At 32.6% G+C, this 13,421-nt stretch overlaps 1 protein-coding gene across 1 annotated transcript; it reads left to right on the top strand.

Moving 5' to 3' along the window:
- The first annotated feature begins 8,665 nt into the window (after positions 1-8,665).
- Positions 8,666-10,454, top strand: LOC145047725 (S-adenosyl-L-methionine-dependent methyltransferases superfamily protein). The gene is made up of 7 exons (XM_078996063.1): positions 8,666-8,773; positions 8,867-8,928; positions 9,220-9,353; positions 9,482-9,627; positions 9,714-9,785; positions 9,906-10,001; positions 10,099-10,454. Exons 1-7 carry the CDS (start codon positions 8,713-8,715, stop codon positions 10,245-10,247), a joined length of 720 nt encoding a protein of 239 aa, XP_078852189.1. The 5' UTR covers positions 8,666-8,712; the 3' UTR covers positions 10,248-10,454.
- Positions 10,455-13,421: the final 2,967 nt, after the last annotated feature.

Raw genomic sequence — 13,421 nt, 5'->3', positions numbered from 1 at the left:
TCTCTATCTGTTTGAAAGCTAGCGTCACTATACCCACTAAATTTTAATGTATCACTACCACCAAAAACTAGAATCAGATCCTTTGCCATTTGCAGATACTTAAGAATGTTCTTCAATGTTGTCTAATGAGCTCTGCCAGGATTTCCCTGAAAGCAACTAACCATGCTTAAAGCAAAAGACGCATCAGGGCGAGTACATGTCATATCATACATGATCGATCCTACAGATGAAGCATATGAGACTCTACTCATTTCATTTATCTCTTTATATTTACTAAGGATTTGAGTCTTACTCAACTTGACATTACTCTGGATAGGTAGCTCTCCTTTCTTGGAATTCTCCATACTAAAATGTTTTAATACCTTATCTAGATAAGTACTTTGACTAAGACCAATTATTCTTTTCTTTCTATCCCTTAAGATTCTTATTCCAAGAATATATGTTGCCTCTCCTAGACCCTTCATAGAAAAACACTTTCCAAACCAAGACTTTACTTCTTGAAAAGTTGGAATGTTGTTTCCATAAGGAGTATGCCATCAACATACAATACTAGAAAGGTTACTATACTCCCACTAGCCTTGACATACACATATGACTCATCTTCACTCCCATAGAAACCAAATTCTTTGACATTCTCATAGAAGCAAAGATTCCAACTACGAGACACTTATTTTAATCCATATATGGATTTCTCAAGCTTACACACCCTATTAGGAAACTTTACATCTACAAAACCCTCTGGCTGACTAATGTAAACATCCTTAGCCAACTTCCCATTAAGGAAAGTGGTTTTAACATCCATCTGCCATATTTCATAATAATGAAAGGCAGCTATGGCGAGTATTATCCAAATAGACTTTATCTTGGCCATTGGTGAGAAGGTGTCATATAGACAGTGCCTAGGGTTTGAGTAAAGCCCTTTGCAACAAGCGAGCGTTAAAAGTGAGTATCTTTCCATCAATGTCAGTCTTCTTCTTGAAGATCTATTTACAACCAACTGTATTTTAACCAGATTCTTGATCAACAAAATTCCAAACTTGGTTATCATACATGGACTTGATCTCACTGTCCATTGCCTATTTCCACTTGGCAGCTTTAGGGCCTGCCATCACTTCCTTGTAGTTAGCTAGTTCATCCAAATTAACCAGTATACCATCACTAATAAACATTTCACCATCAGATGTTATATGGAAACCATAGAATGTTGTTGGCATGCTAACTCTACTAGATCGACGAAGAGGTAACGAATTGTCAATGGGTTCAACAGGAGTCCCATCCTTTGGTTGAGAACTAGTATCTTCTAAGGTTTCTTTATTGGTTGAATCTTAAATCTCTTCAAGTTCAATTACATTCTCACTGTCCTCTTTGCATATGAGCTCTCTCTTGAGAAAGACCGCTCTTCGTACTACAAAAACCATGTTCTCACTAGGTCTATAAAACAAATATCCAAAAGTCTTTTATGGGTAATCAATGAAAAAACATCTCTCACTTCTAGGTTCTAGCTTGTCATGAGTCTTTCGTCTAACAAAAGCTTCACAACCCTAGAACTTAATATGTGCTAACAATAGAACTTTCCATGTCCACATCTCATGAGGTGTTTTGGAAACCTTCTTGGTAGGGACAAGATTAAGAATATGGGTGGTTGTCTCTAAGGCATACCTCCAAAAAGAAATAGGAAGATTGTATCATCTTTATCTTCTTGCCTAATTTATTCTCGACTTGATGTTTAAACTCTTTGAACTTTTCAAAGGTTTCTGATTTATGCTTGATTAAGTAGATATAACCATATCGGTTATATTCAACTCTAAATGTCACATAAAATTGATTAGCATCCTTTGTAGTGGATCTAAAAGGTCCATGCATATCTGTGTGTATGAGATCCAACAAACCCTCACCTCTTTCACAAGATCCAGTGAAAGGTGATTTTGTCATCTTCCTCAAAAGACAATATTCACATTCATCATCCAACCTTAAGTCAAATGATTCCAATACCCCATCATTATGGATTTGGATGATGCATTTCTTATTAATGTGACCAAGAAGATAATGCCAAAATCATGCCTTGTCTAAACAATTAGACAAATCAATATGAAAAACATTATTACTTAAGCTATCAACACAAATCATAGTTTCATACACACCATCACAAGGTAAAGCTTCAAACATATAAATGTTTGTTTTTTAGCACTATAACACTCCTATGGTGCACATGCAACCCTAGATGCTTTAGATCTAAGTTTTCTCTATTATACATGCTATATTGTTTCCAAAGCATAAAGACTAAACTAGCATACAAAAATTTGAGATATACAACATAAAACCAAAGTAAATGAATACTCTTAGTGTAACTTAGAGTTATTGGCCTTCAAAAGCTTTAGCACCTCAAATGTGATGCCTCTAATGTGTCACAAACACCAAGTGAAAAAGGAGGCATATGAGAAGTGTCTAAGTAGCTCAAAATAGGTTATGACTCTTCTTAGAATGCATGGGAGCCGATTTTGGTGACTACTCTTCTTAGAATATATAGGAGCCGATTTTGGTGACTACTCTTCTTAGAATGCATGGGAGCCGATTTTCGTGACTATATGGTTCCTTTTATAGTGTGGGAAAGTCTAGGGTTACTGTAACGTCCCGATTCCAGCTTGAAGGAGTAACCTTGGAAGGAAGCACTTGAAGAAGCAAGGAAAAGCAAGGCCAGGAACTTGTGGGAAGCTAAGGGATTGCATCAGACATCACTCTATGGAAGGTAATAGGCTGTTCCTTAAGCTCTTTTCACTTTGAACCTCCCTTGGATGGGTGTTATGAAGGTCTCTCCATGTTTAAGCTAAGATCTGAAGTTGTAACTTCAGATCTGGACTTTCCTTGACCTCTAGATCCATAAAGTTCCCAGATTCTACAAGGATGAAACTCTCCAAAGGTGTAAAACTCCATTAAAGAGCTTAGATTGATCATTTCGGGCGTTTAGAGCTTTGCATGTACGTAAAGATTGCAACTTTACGTGATAAACATGCCTTAGGAGTTTGGATATGTAATCTGGGGCCTTGCCATGGCTTAAAAAGCATCTGCATGGATTAAGAACTACATGGACTTGGCAAGTTGAATGAGGGACTCGGCGAGTCCGTTGAAGATGGCCATGAACTCGGCGAGTTGGATGAACAACTCGGCGAGTTCGTTGAAGATTGCCTTGAACTCGGCGAGTTGTTAGAAAACCCGACGAGTTGGCTAGGGCTTCTTCCAAATCTTGGCCGCATATGAACTCGACGAGTTAAAAGGGGACCTCGACGAGTAAATCAAGGATTTCACGACTTCTCGAATTCAGGAAGAACTCGGCGAGTCGGTGACCTGCACTCGGCGAGTCGAGTCAACATAGACTGTTGACTTTGACTGTTGACTTTGACTTGGGCCAAGGGTTGACCAATTAAATTATGTGTGTTTCTGGGATTGGGAAATTTATGAAAAAGGTTGTGGGGGACTTTTAGGGGTGGAGTTCGTGTTGGACCCGGGAGTTGAGCTTTCTTATTTCCGACGACAGTTGCGAGGTAAGTTATCCTCACTATACTAAGGGGTCTAAGGCACCAAGTCCAGCCCATTGGATATGATATCCTAGTAGTTGTATTATGTTGAGTCGGAGTTAGTTATGCATGCTAGTTTGATACGCTTCAGGGTAGGACTGTAGGACTACATATGATACTGATTGATTTCCTGTATGTGCATTATCTGTTACATGCGATATGTTATGTGGGATGGGTTGAGGTTGTACTGCTCTGTGTGGTAGCCAACAAACCCTAGAGTATTCCAGATATGAGCTGAGGGCCCGGTAGGCATTCCAGACTCATACTAAGGACTTGGGGGCATTCCAGATACGAGCTGAGGACCCGGTAGGCATTCCAGAATCGTACTGAGGGCTCGGTGGCAATCCAGATGTGAGCTGAGGGCCCGGTAGGCATTCCAAACTCACACTATAGGCCCATGGGGTATTCCAGTCTATAAAGTTGTGGACCCGTTATGTGCTGTTCTGCTCAGTTTTTTATGATATGTTAAGGTGTGACAGGGTTATGTGGACTGTATGTGTATCGGTATTTTAGGGGTAACTCACTAAGCTCTCGGGCTTACAGTTCCAGTTTATTGTTTCAGTTACCTCAGGGGATCGCGACAAGGCGAAGGCATGATGGTACAGCTCCTCCTACTGTGTTATGTTTCTGGGAAAACTCTGATATAAATGTATTTTGAAAACAAAAGTTGTAATGTTTTGACGAATTCGACGTGTTTTTGAAAATTTAAATTTGGCTTAAATTTTTGAATGTTACAGTTACATCCATGTAAACCCTAATTCACGTGACCTTTCATATCTCTTAGGTTGCATGAGTTAAACCATTATGGACTATCACATATGTTTAGTCCACCCTAACCAACCATGGATCATTAACCCAACTATAAGTATTACTGATTTACATAATTAGTCCTTGTATATTTAATCGGTCTCTTTTGATCACCACATTAATTCTTGATCAATACTAAACAAATAATATGATTTCTCAATTAATATATTATACTTATAATATATTAATAAACCACAAATAACATCTTCTTAAAAAGTTCATCTTATCAAATTGCTTTGGTGAAGACAGTCCAAAAGGACCATGCTACAATCGGTTCAAGTATATACCAATTATAGTTATGGGCTTAGATACCTAATCCAACAAAAAATACCATTCTTATAAACTAAAATCGATTGTATAAATCGTTAGACAAATCAATATAACAAACATTATTACCTAAGATATCAACACAAATCACAGTTTTATACGCACCATCACAAGGTAAAGCTTCAACAATAAAAACACCATTCTTATAAACCAAAATCGATCCATTCATATCATTAAACGAATATTGAAAACCTTGTCTAAATAGTGCATGAAAAGAAATAATATTTCACATCATTTCTGACGAATAGCAATAGTTAACCAAATCTAATCTAACATCACTAATAAGCATAAGACTATATGTTCCAATCTTGGTAACATGAGAAGATTGCATACTTCTTGTGATCAGATTTATCTTTCCATGCTCCACCTCTTCACTTTCTTTTAGTCCATGCAAATCAGAAAGAATTTGAAAACCATATCCTATATCAAGAACCCAAGAACGAGTATGTTGTGAGTTGTTAGTTTGAATAGTGTAAATACATGCTAATGACACCAGGTTTCTCACCAGGTTTCTCAAGAACCCAACATAATAATTATATTATTGTGGGTTGAAAACCCTATGTACTCACCAGGTTTCCCAACCCGACCCATTCAGTTTATTTATATCACAAGTGTTGATATGAAGTCACATTACACTAAGAGATTAAGGAGATATAAATCACTAGTGATAATGAATGTAAGTTCTATTTATGCTTATGTTTATGTATTGACGATGACATCCTAAATGTTTTAAAGATAATAAAAATACTTTTCTTCAGAAATGCCATGATAACGTATTTATCATGTTTCACTGGGAACAAATTCCGCACATTTTTATTAAAAAAAGGTACTCTGATTTTTATAAAGCATAAACAAAATCGGTTTTTTCTGGCCGTGAAAATGGGGATGTCACAGTTCATACCTAAAAAACCCTAACAATTAGGAAAAATTCTAAGGAGAGAGGATGATGGGTGAATTTCAGCTATCTCTTGATTAGAAGGAGTAGTCAGAATTTCTAACCCTAAGGCCCTTTTATAGCTACATTAGGAATCCCTGATGACCCTTAATTGATTAAAATATCTTAAATCCGGTAATTATCGGGTTTTCTAATTATCTCCAAGGCATATTCTAGAACCCTAAGGAAGCTTATAATTTTGGTAATCCTAGGACTATATTAATAATTCAAGTATATAACAATTTAGTTATTGGTTTAGATACCTAACCCAACATCTTGAACATCTTCTAAACACATACTATATATTATGACTTCAGATCAATTATTCAATAAACAAACACATGAACACCATAAAGTTACTTCATATTGATTTTCAGAATACCAATTCTGATGTAATTATTTACCATGGTGGAGTAGATTGCGGAGGGGGGGGGGGGAGGTGGGAAAGGAACTCCAGACATACCTCATTAACAATCGACATCTGAAGATGTTTAATCGAGATTTGGCCGACTGCAAACTGAAGTTGGCGATTATCAACAAACAACTGGTCGGTGTTGCCTGATTTTGCCCTAGAAATTGAAATTAGCAGCAAGTTCTGAGTTTGTTTACCCAATGAAGACGAACAAGGTTTTGCAGTGCGATTAAGAAGGCATTTGAATTGAATGGAGCTCCAAATGATTTTGTCTCAGTTTGCAAGCAAAGAGCAAAAGGAAGAGGAGTAGAATATAGACGATGTCCATCGACTTTTAAGAAAAGACGGATGAATTGAGAAGGAAACGATAAGCGTAATAGGGACCTGTTGACGATTACACATCTTTCAAAGATGAATTCTTGTCAAGATAGAGAACGAAGCAGGATGGTGGTGCGCATTGCGGAGAGACAGAGAAAAGAGATGAAGAAAATGTGTTCTTCTGGAAATCGATGCAAGAAGCGGTGGTGGCAAACTGTTGATGAAGAGAGGTAAGCGCATGTACTAGCATTATCAGGAGCTGATAACGATGTCATCTCAAGCCCAACTCCATGAAAGCCAAAACCAACTGCATAACCCAAACCACGATACCACCTGACTGGAATCTACCATCGTTTATAAGGTGTCACCTAAATTTATATATATATATATATATATATATATATATATATATATATATATATATAATTAACTAGGTGTAAGATCCATGTGTATCACACAAGTTAATTAAAAAAATTAAATATAAATGTTTAAATATTTAAGAACTTTGGATTTATAAGAAAATAAGAAAAATAATGAATTATTAAAATTGATTTTTGTATCTTTTAAATTTAAATAAATAAACAAAATAAACTAATGATCTTTAATTTGAGAATTTTGAAATAAGAAGGCAAGTCAATTAATGAAATCGATACTCTTTTTTTTTTTGAAAGATCAAATCGATATTCATTTATTACTACTTTTATTATAGTTATTACATTAAAACAGTGTTGTAAAAATCCCGATTAGGTCCCGATTAATCTCCGATTAATCCCTAAGCGCTATTCGACCGATTATAGGACGCCTAGCGATTAATCTGTGCATACACAATGACAGAAACAATAGAACTTGATGAAATTTTAACACTTTGGAGAAGTTACATCTCAACAAAAACTATTTGAGGTATGATTAGTGTTGTATTTATCATATTAACATATTTTGTTATAATATTAGTGGTATTTACGAACTTTTATATGATATTAGTCATACTGAATTTTTTAAAATCTAACAAATTAACAATTAACGGTCACCGATTAATCCCCGATTAATCTCCGCTTAATCGATTAATCCCTTAACCTCAGTCCACCGACTAGCTAACGTCGAACGATTTTTACAACCTTGCATTAATATATTATGTAGAATTTATTAAAATAAAAAAACTCATAAAATGACATGTAAAAAAGGAATTAATTCAAAATAACCACAAATTGAGTATTACATTGAGTATTTTGAATGAGAGTGTGATATGTGGCAAAAAAAAAATCAATTTATTAAAGTAGATTTATTCAAAATCTAAAAATGTTATCTTTAAATTAGGTTATAACTAAATTACTAAAATACTCATTTGTAATCCTTTCCATAATCAATGTTTCGCATTCACTATGCGGTTATTCACACCTAATTATTTTTCGTTTCATGTTATGCATAATTGACCCTAACATTGTTATTAATCAACATCTATTTTTCGCTTCATGTTATGAATAATTGACCCTAATATTGTTATTAATCTACATCTTGGAAGTAACTATTATCAATGAAGACAGCAGATTTTGGTTGATGAATATGTTTGGATTAATATTAACTTCATATCAGATTTTGAATTCGGGACCCAAAATCTATTCAATATTATTGAGCGAGTTTAAAAAGGGGATATTAACTCTAACTCTGTTATTAACCATATCCAAATTTCTATTGATAATTCTTAGGATTTTTGGGAGAGGGTAACGCTATAATGGTACAAGTTAATTAGTTTTTTAACAATAAAAAAATTAAAATAATGTTTGTAATGTTTAATTAGATTAAATTTAATTAATAATTAATTTAAGTTTTTGGTATATATGTAAGGTTGTCAAGGTTCTAAATAACGTAAGGCATGACTTGACGGCAATGTCAAACCTCAAACTTTTTTGAGTCGTGACGAGCCATGTCGTTTATAAAGCGTGATTTAAGGCGACAATTTTGTATATAATTAATAATTTTATATGTATTTTCTATTATTATTCATTTTATATACATATATAACTTAATGCAGTAGTTTGCCAAAAACCGATCCAAACCGACCCATGCTCATCCCTAATTTTTCCTATTTAAATAATAATCTTTTTAGGTAAGATAGGGACCAAACGTGTAACAAAAACAAATTCTAGGGATCAAGCGTGTAATAAAAACAAACAATAGGGACCTTCCGAGTTAAAAAATAAGTTAGGGACCAAGCATGCAAATTACCCCAAACCACAGGGACCATTCGTGTAATTTACTCAAAAATCAAAAAACGTTGAAGTTTAACAAGTTCAGTATTAGGATTTTAGGGCATCAATAAGCTTCAACATACTTCTGCAATCATCATGGACATTGCTCTATTTTCTCCATCTTCACTCTTCCATGATGAGGATGCTACAACCTCCGGTGATATATCTTTCTCTCTCTGTCAAATACACGTACACTGATACACAAATGTAATCGTTTATCTTGACGAACAACTCTTGGCGCTGCTTGCAGATGATGAATCAGCAGAGAACTGTCAGAACTATGTCGAGAGAAGTCACCAATTTCCTGGAATGGTGAATTTCGCAACATGAACTTCTTAATTTGAAAAGTGTTCGACGATGGGAAATAATGTCTCTTATTCTGCAGATTGATGATTTAGGGATTTCATGTATATGCGTATATAGCTCTTTATAATCAAATTCAGTAACTCGCTATATGAAGAACATATCGTATCTAGAATACCAGATCTAGGGCTGTAATCCTACGCGTGTTCAAATATGATTCATGACTCCACTGATTTGAGGATTTAGCTTGTTTGTGAATGGATTATACAAGCCTTTATTCATGTGTGATTGCATTTGCAGGAATTGGTGATTCGAGAATTTTCCTTTCACCAGATGAATGCAAATCTACTATGGCCAGGAACATTTGCATTTGCTGAATGGATAGTTCAAAACAAGTCAAGAATAGAATCAAAGCACATCATTGAGTTAGGCAGGCAAGTCCATTTCATTAGTTTCATGTCACATCATCTTCTTGTTTATGAAAAAGATTGTTATAATAAATCGTTTTCTGGTATATATGTGAGTTTGAATCTTGATATTATTATCTTTTAAATGATGTCAGTGGAACAGGTGCATTGGCCATTTTTTTAAAAAAGTTGTGTCAGGTAGACATTACAACTTCTGACTATGATGATCAGGAGATTGAAGAGAATATAGCTCATAATTGCAGGATTAATGGAGTAATTCCTGTGCTTCCTCATATCAAGCGTTTGTTCTCTAATCTTTGGTTTTGATATCAGTATGAAATACAATAAGATATTATTTGATGTTTTATATTTTTATTTTTCTACCAGATTCATGGGGTGATCCTTTCCCTAATCCTCATCCAGAGTGGGACCTCATTATTGCTAGTGATATCTTGTTGTGTAAGCGCCTCATTCTTATCTCTGTTTAATATGCATCATTTGCTTATGATTAATGAATTTATTATTTACAAAACAAAAAGTTAATTAAAAAAATACATTTTCTTGTTTTTGTTTTCACAGATGTGAAACAATATGCAAACTTAATAAAGACATTATGCTTCCTCCTAAACTCTTACAAGCCACGAGAAACTGTTGCAGTATCTCATGAAGCTAAAGGTAATGTCCAAATACAGTTATAGCATCCTACTTTTATATATTATTATTATTATTATTATTTTTTTTTTTTTTATAATGGTTGTGTTTGTATTTGTAGGAGTTGCACAACCAGCTTTCTTGATGAGTTGGAGAAGAAGAATTGGGAAAGAAGAGGAGTCGTTATTCTTCACAGGGTGTGAAACTGCTGGTCTTCAAGTACAACATTTGGCATCCCGGGTGTACTGTGTCACACCTACCAAACCCTAGTTTGTGGGGGATGTGAAATGACCATTTTGCCCTCCATTTTTGAAAAAAAAAGCATGAATTTTCTGAATCTAACTTTGACGATTTCTTATGTTGGCTGTAAGACTGGTTCGTGGGAGTGTCTGTTTGAATTATTTCATGCAAACACTCGTCTATTTTGTTGTTTTTAAGCATGTTATGTTTAAATATTGATCAGGAATGTAGTTTTAATTGATAGAAGATGATAAAAGAATATTCAATTTTTTTGTATAATTAATAAAATATGACTAAGAGGGTCAAATGAAAATAATCTTAAGATGGAGGGATAATATGATACAACACAATAGAAGATTAAGTGGTCAAGAAAAAAAATAAAAAATACGTTTAACACAAAAAGATAGAGATCGTTATCGTGGTAAAGGAGGAATAGGTGGTAATACAAACAAGGAGAAAGGATGGCAAGAAACAAATCAAGTACAAATGTTCACATCTTCATAAAGTGGACATGGACATGGATACAAAAAAAAAAAAAAAAAAAAGACATGACTTATTGGTGGGGTTTTTTTTTTTTTTTTTTTTTTTTTTTTGGAAAAGTTGTTTTTAAGTATTTACGTTGGTAGATGGGAAGACATTTACGTTTGTGTTCTTTTGCAAATGTTTTTTAAAACGTGTGAGTCATCTTCTTCAAAAATACATTGATCAAAGTTTATGGACAAAAAAGACATTTTTTCGTGGATATCTTCTACAAGAAAAAAAAGAAGAAAATATATAACTTGAAAGTTTTAAGTCACACTTTTCATTCAAACACCCCCAAACCTAGAATAAAGTTAATATACCAAAGTTTAATACCATTATTAGGTATATGGATAGTATAAGATCAAATTTGATTTTATATTAATTTTTTAATTTTAAAAATAATACAAAATATGATATTATATTAGAATAACAATGGTTCAAAAATAAGATTTTATACTAGGATGGAAAATGTCGTATATTGATCCAACAAATATTGTTAAATGTGTTCTTCAAATTTCACAAAAAAATCATCAAAAGTAACTTTCAAAACTTATTTTTTAAATTAATAAGAAATTAATCATTTTAGTGAGAAAGGGTTGGCCACTTTTGAAAATTATAATCAATAAGTATTACAAATAAAAAAATTGTTAATAATTTATTATTAAAATTTATGTTTTATTGTTTTTTGATCATTTCTCGATTTATTATTAACTTATGAAAATCAACTTATATAATTACAAAATACATCTTTATCTTAATTATTAAAATGTGGTGAAATACAAAACAACGCATCTATTAACATATTAAAAAAACCTTTAGTTTTTGTTTTGGAAATATATGGAACGAATAATTAAAGAATGTTATTGCGGATGTATAAATTATATTTTAGTGTTGCAAAACTAAAATTACTTAAATTTCAGTGTTAGAAAAAATCTTTTAACTTTAAATAATCATAATATTTATATTTTAGTTTATTTTATCAGTCTACATATGTTGAAAAACAAACAATATTCTTCATGTAGACTGCAGACGTTTGGTTCACCTGTTCTCTGATCCGCAAACTGCAGACATTTCACATCTTAAAAAACAAACAAAACTTTTGAATATAATAATTGTCATACATTTGATCCTTTAGCAAAAGACTATTGATATGAGGATGATAAAAAAAAAACATGATTATCAGATGAACGGAAATAAAAGTATTATAAAACGCTCGAGAATCATAATGAACACATTTTTGTTGCCTGTCTTAAGTGGGAGACTATGAATGATGTATAGTACATAGACAATGGTAATAACGAACATATGAAAGGTAACCAAAATTTACTTTAAACTTGGTTATTTTTTAAAGAGAAATTTAACTTGGAGATGAGAAAGTATATAAATTTATTGGTGTTTGTTGATTGGAATTTAAAACAAACCAAAAAAATAGCCTTGGAAAAATGTTTGATTTTTATTTTGTATTTGAGTAAAAAAAAATTAGCATTTGCTATCTTTTTAAAAAGGGTTTTCTGTTCATTTTTAATACATGTGGCTTGTTGCTTGTCAAGAATAAATCGATTAATTTTAGAGTTTGTGTTGCTTCATATAATACTTTCTAAATTGACCTTATAAATAAAAAAATTGCTGCGTTTTGTTGGTATAGACAAAAGAGTTTCCAAATTATGATATGATAGATTGATAGATATAACCATCTCATCATGTCCGGTTCCAAAAAAAAACCCATCTCATTACGTCGGCGTGGAGATACTCTCAAAGAAAATGATGGTGGAACTTTTTCTTAAAAGTGAATGTTTTTGTGATATTTTAGATAAAAATACAATAAAATGAAGAATAATTTTCTTATTATTGAGGAACAATTTCATATTACTTATAAATAAGAACCTTCACTCTAACCTTATAGAAAAACATTAACCTAACTCAATCTTACATATTAAGAATTAGGTTATAACCCGTAGAAACCAAAGTTGGTATGTTTAAAATTATTAAATAGATAAAAAAAAATATTAAATTTCAACAAAAATACAACGTATTGTCAATTGTAAGTAATCCTGAATTATTGTGATAAGCAAAATAAACATAATACTTTAACATAGATTTTGAAACACTTTTTTGTACACAACATTAAAAGTTATATTGGTCAAAAATTACCATCATTATCTAAAATCAATAACTTTAATATTTCTCTACTCTTTACTCTAAATAAAAAAACATATAAATAACCGTTAGTGAAAACTGGTTTTCATAAAAACAACCAAACCTTTGACAATCATTGTTCTTAACTTTTATATATGGTCATAAAAAACAAACAATTAAGAAAATTGTCTCTTTTTGAATTTGTAATAAATTTTGTTGTTTGAAGGTGTTAACCAATCTTGAAATAAAAGTTCAATGCCCAATATTGCTTCCAGTTAAGACCATGTTTATATGACACGATTACCTAATTTTTTTGGAAACGACACACGATTAAACAGAAGCCTACTTGTATATTTCAACGATCACCTAATGATACCACCTAAAGTCTAGTCTCATTACATAAACTATTTTTCTGATTGATGTTTCTTAGTAACATAACTGGTACACCAACTTTTAAAATTAACTTATGGTTTGACAAACCAAAGATTTTAAATCCATTTAGAACATCAGACGAATATAAAGTTTCATAAATTGATTGTGAATAAA

Source organism: Lactuca saligna, chromosome 5, assembly GCF_052625555.1.
Source record: "Lactuca saligna cultivar CGN05327 chromosome 5, ASM5262555v1, whole genome shotgun sequence".
Lineage (NCBI taxonomy): Eukaryota > Viridiplantae > Streptophyta > Magnoliopsida > Asterales > Asteraceae > Lactuca > Lactuca saligna.
Note: the sequence above shows the minus strand (reverse complement) of the source record. Positions and strands in the feature narration are given on the sequence as shown.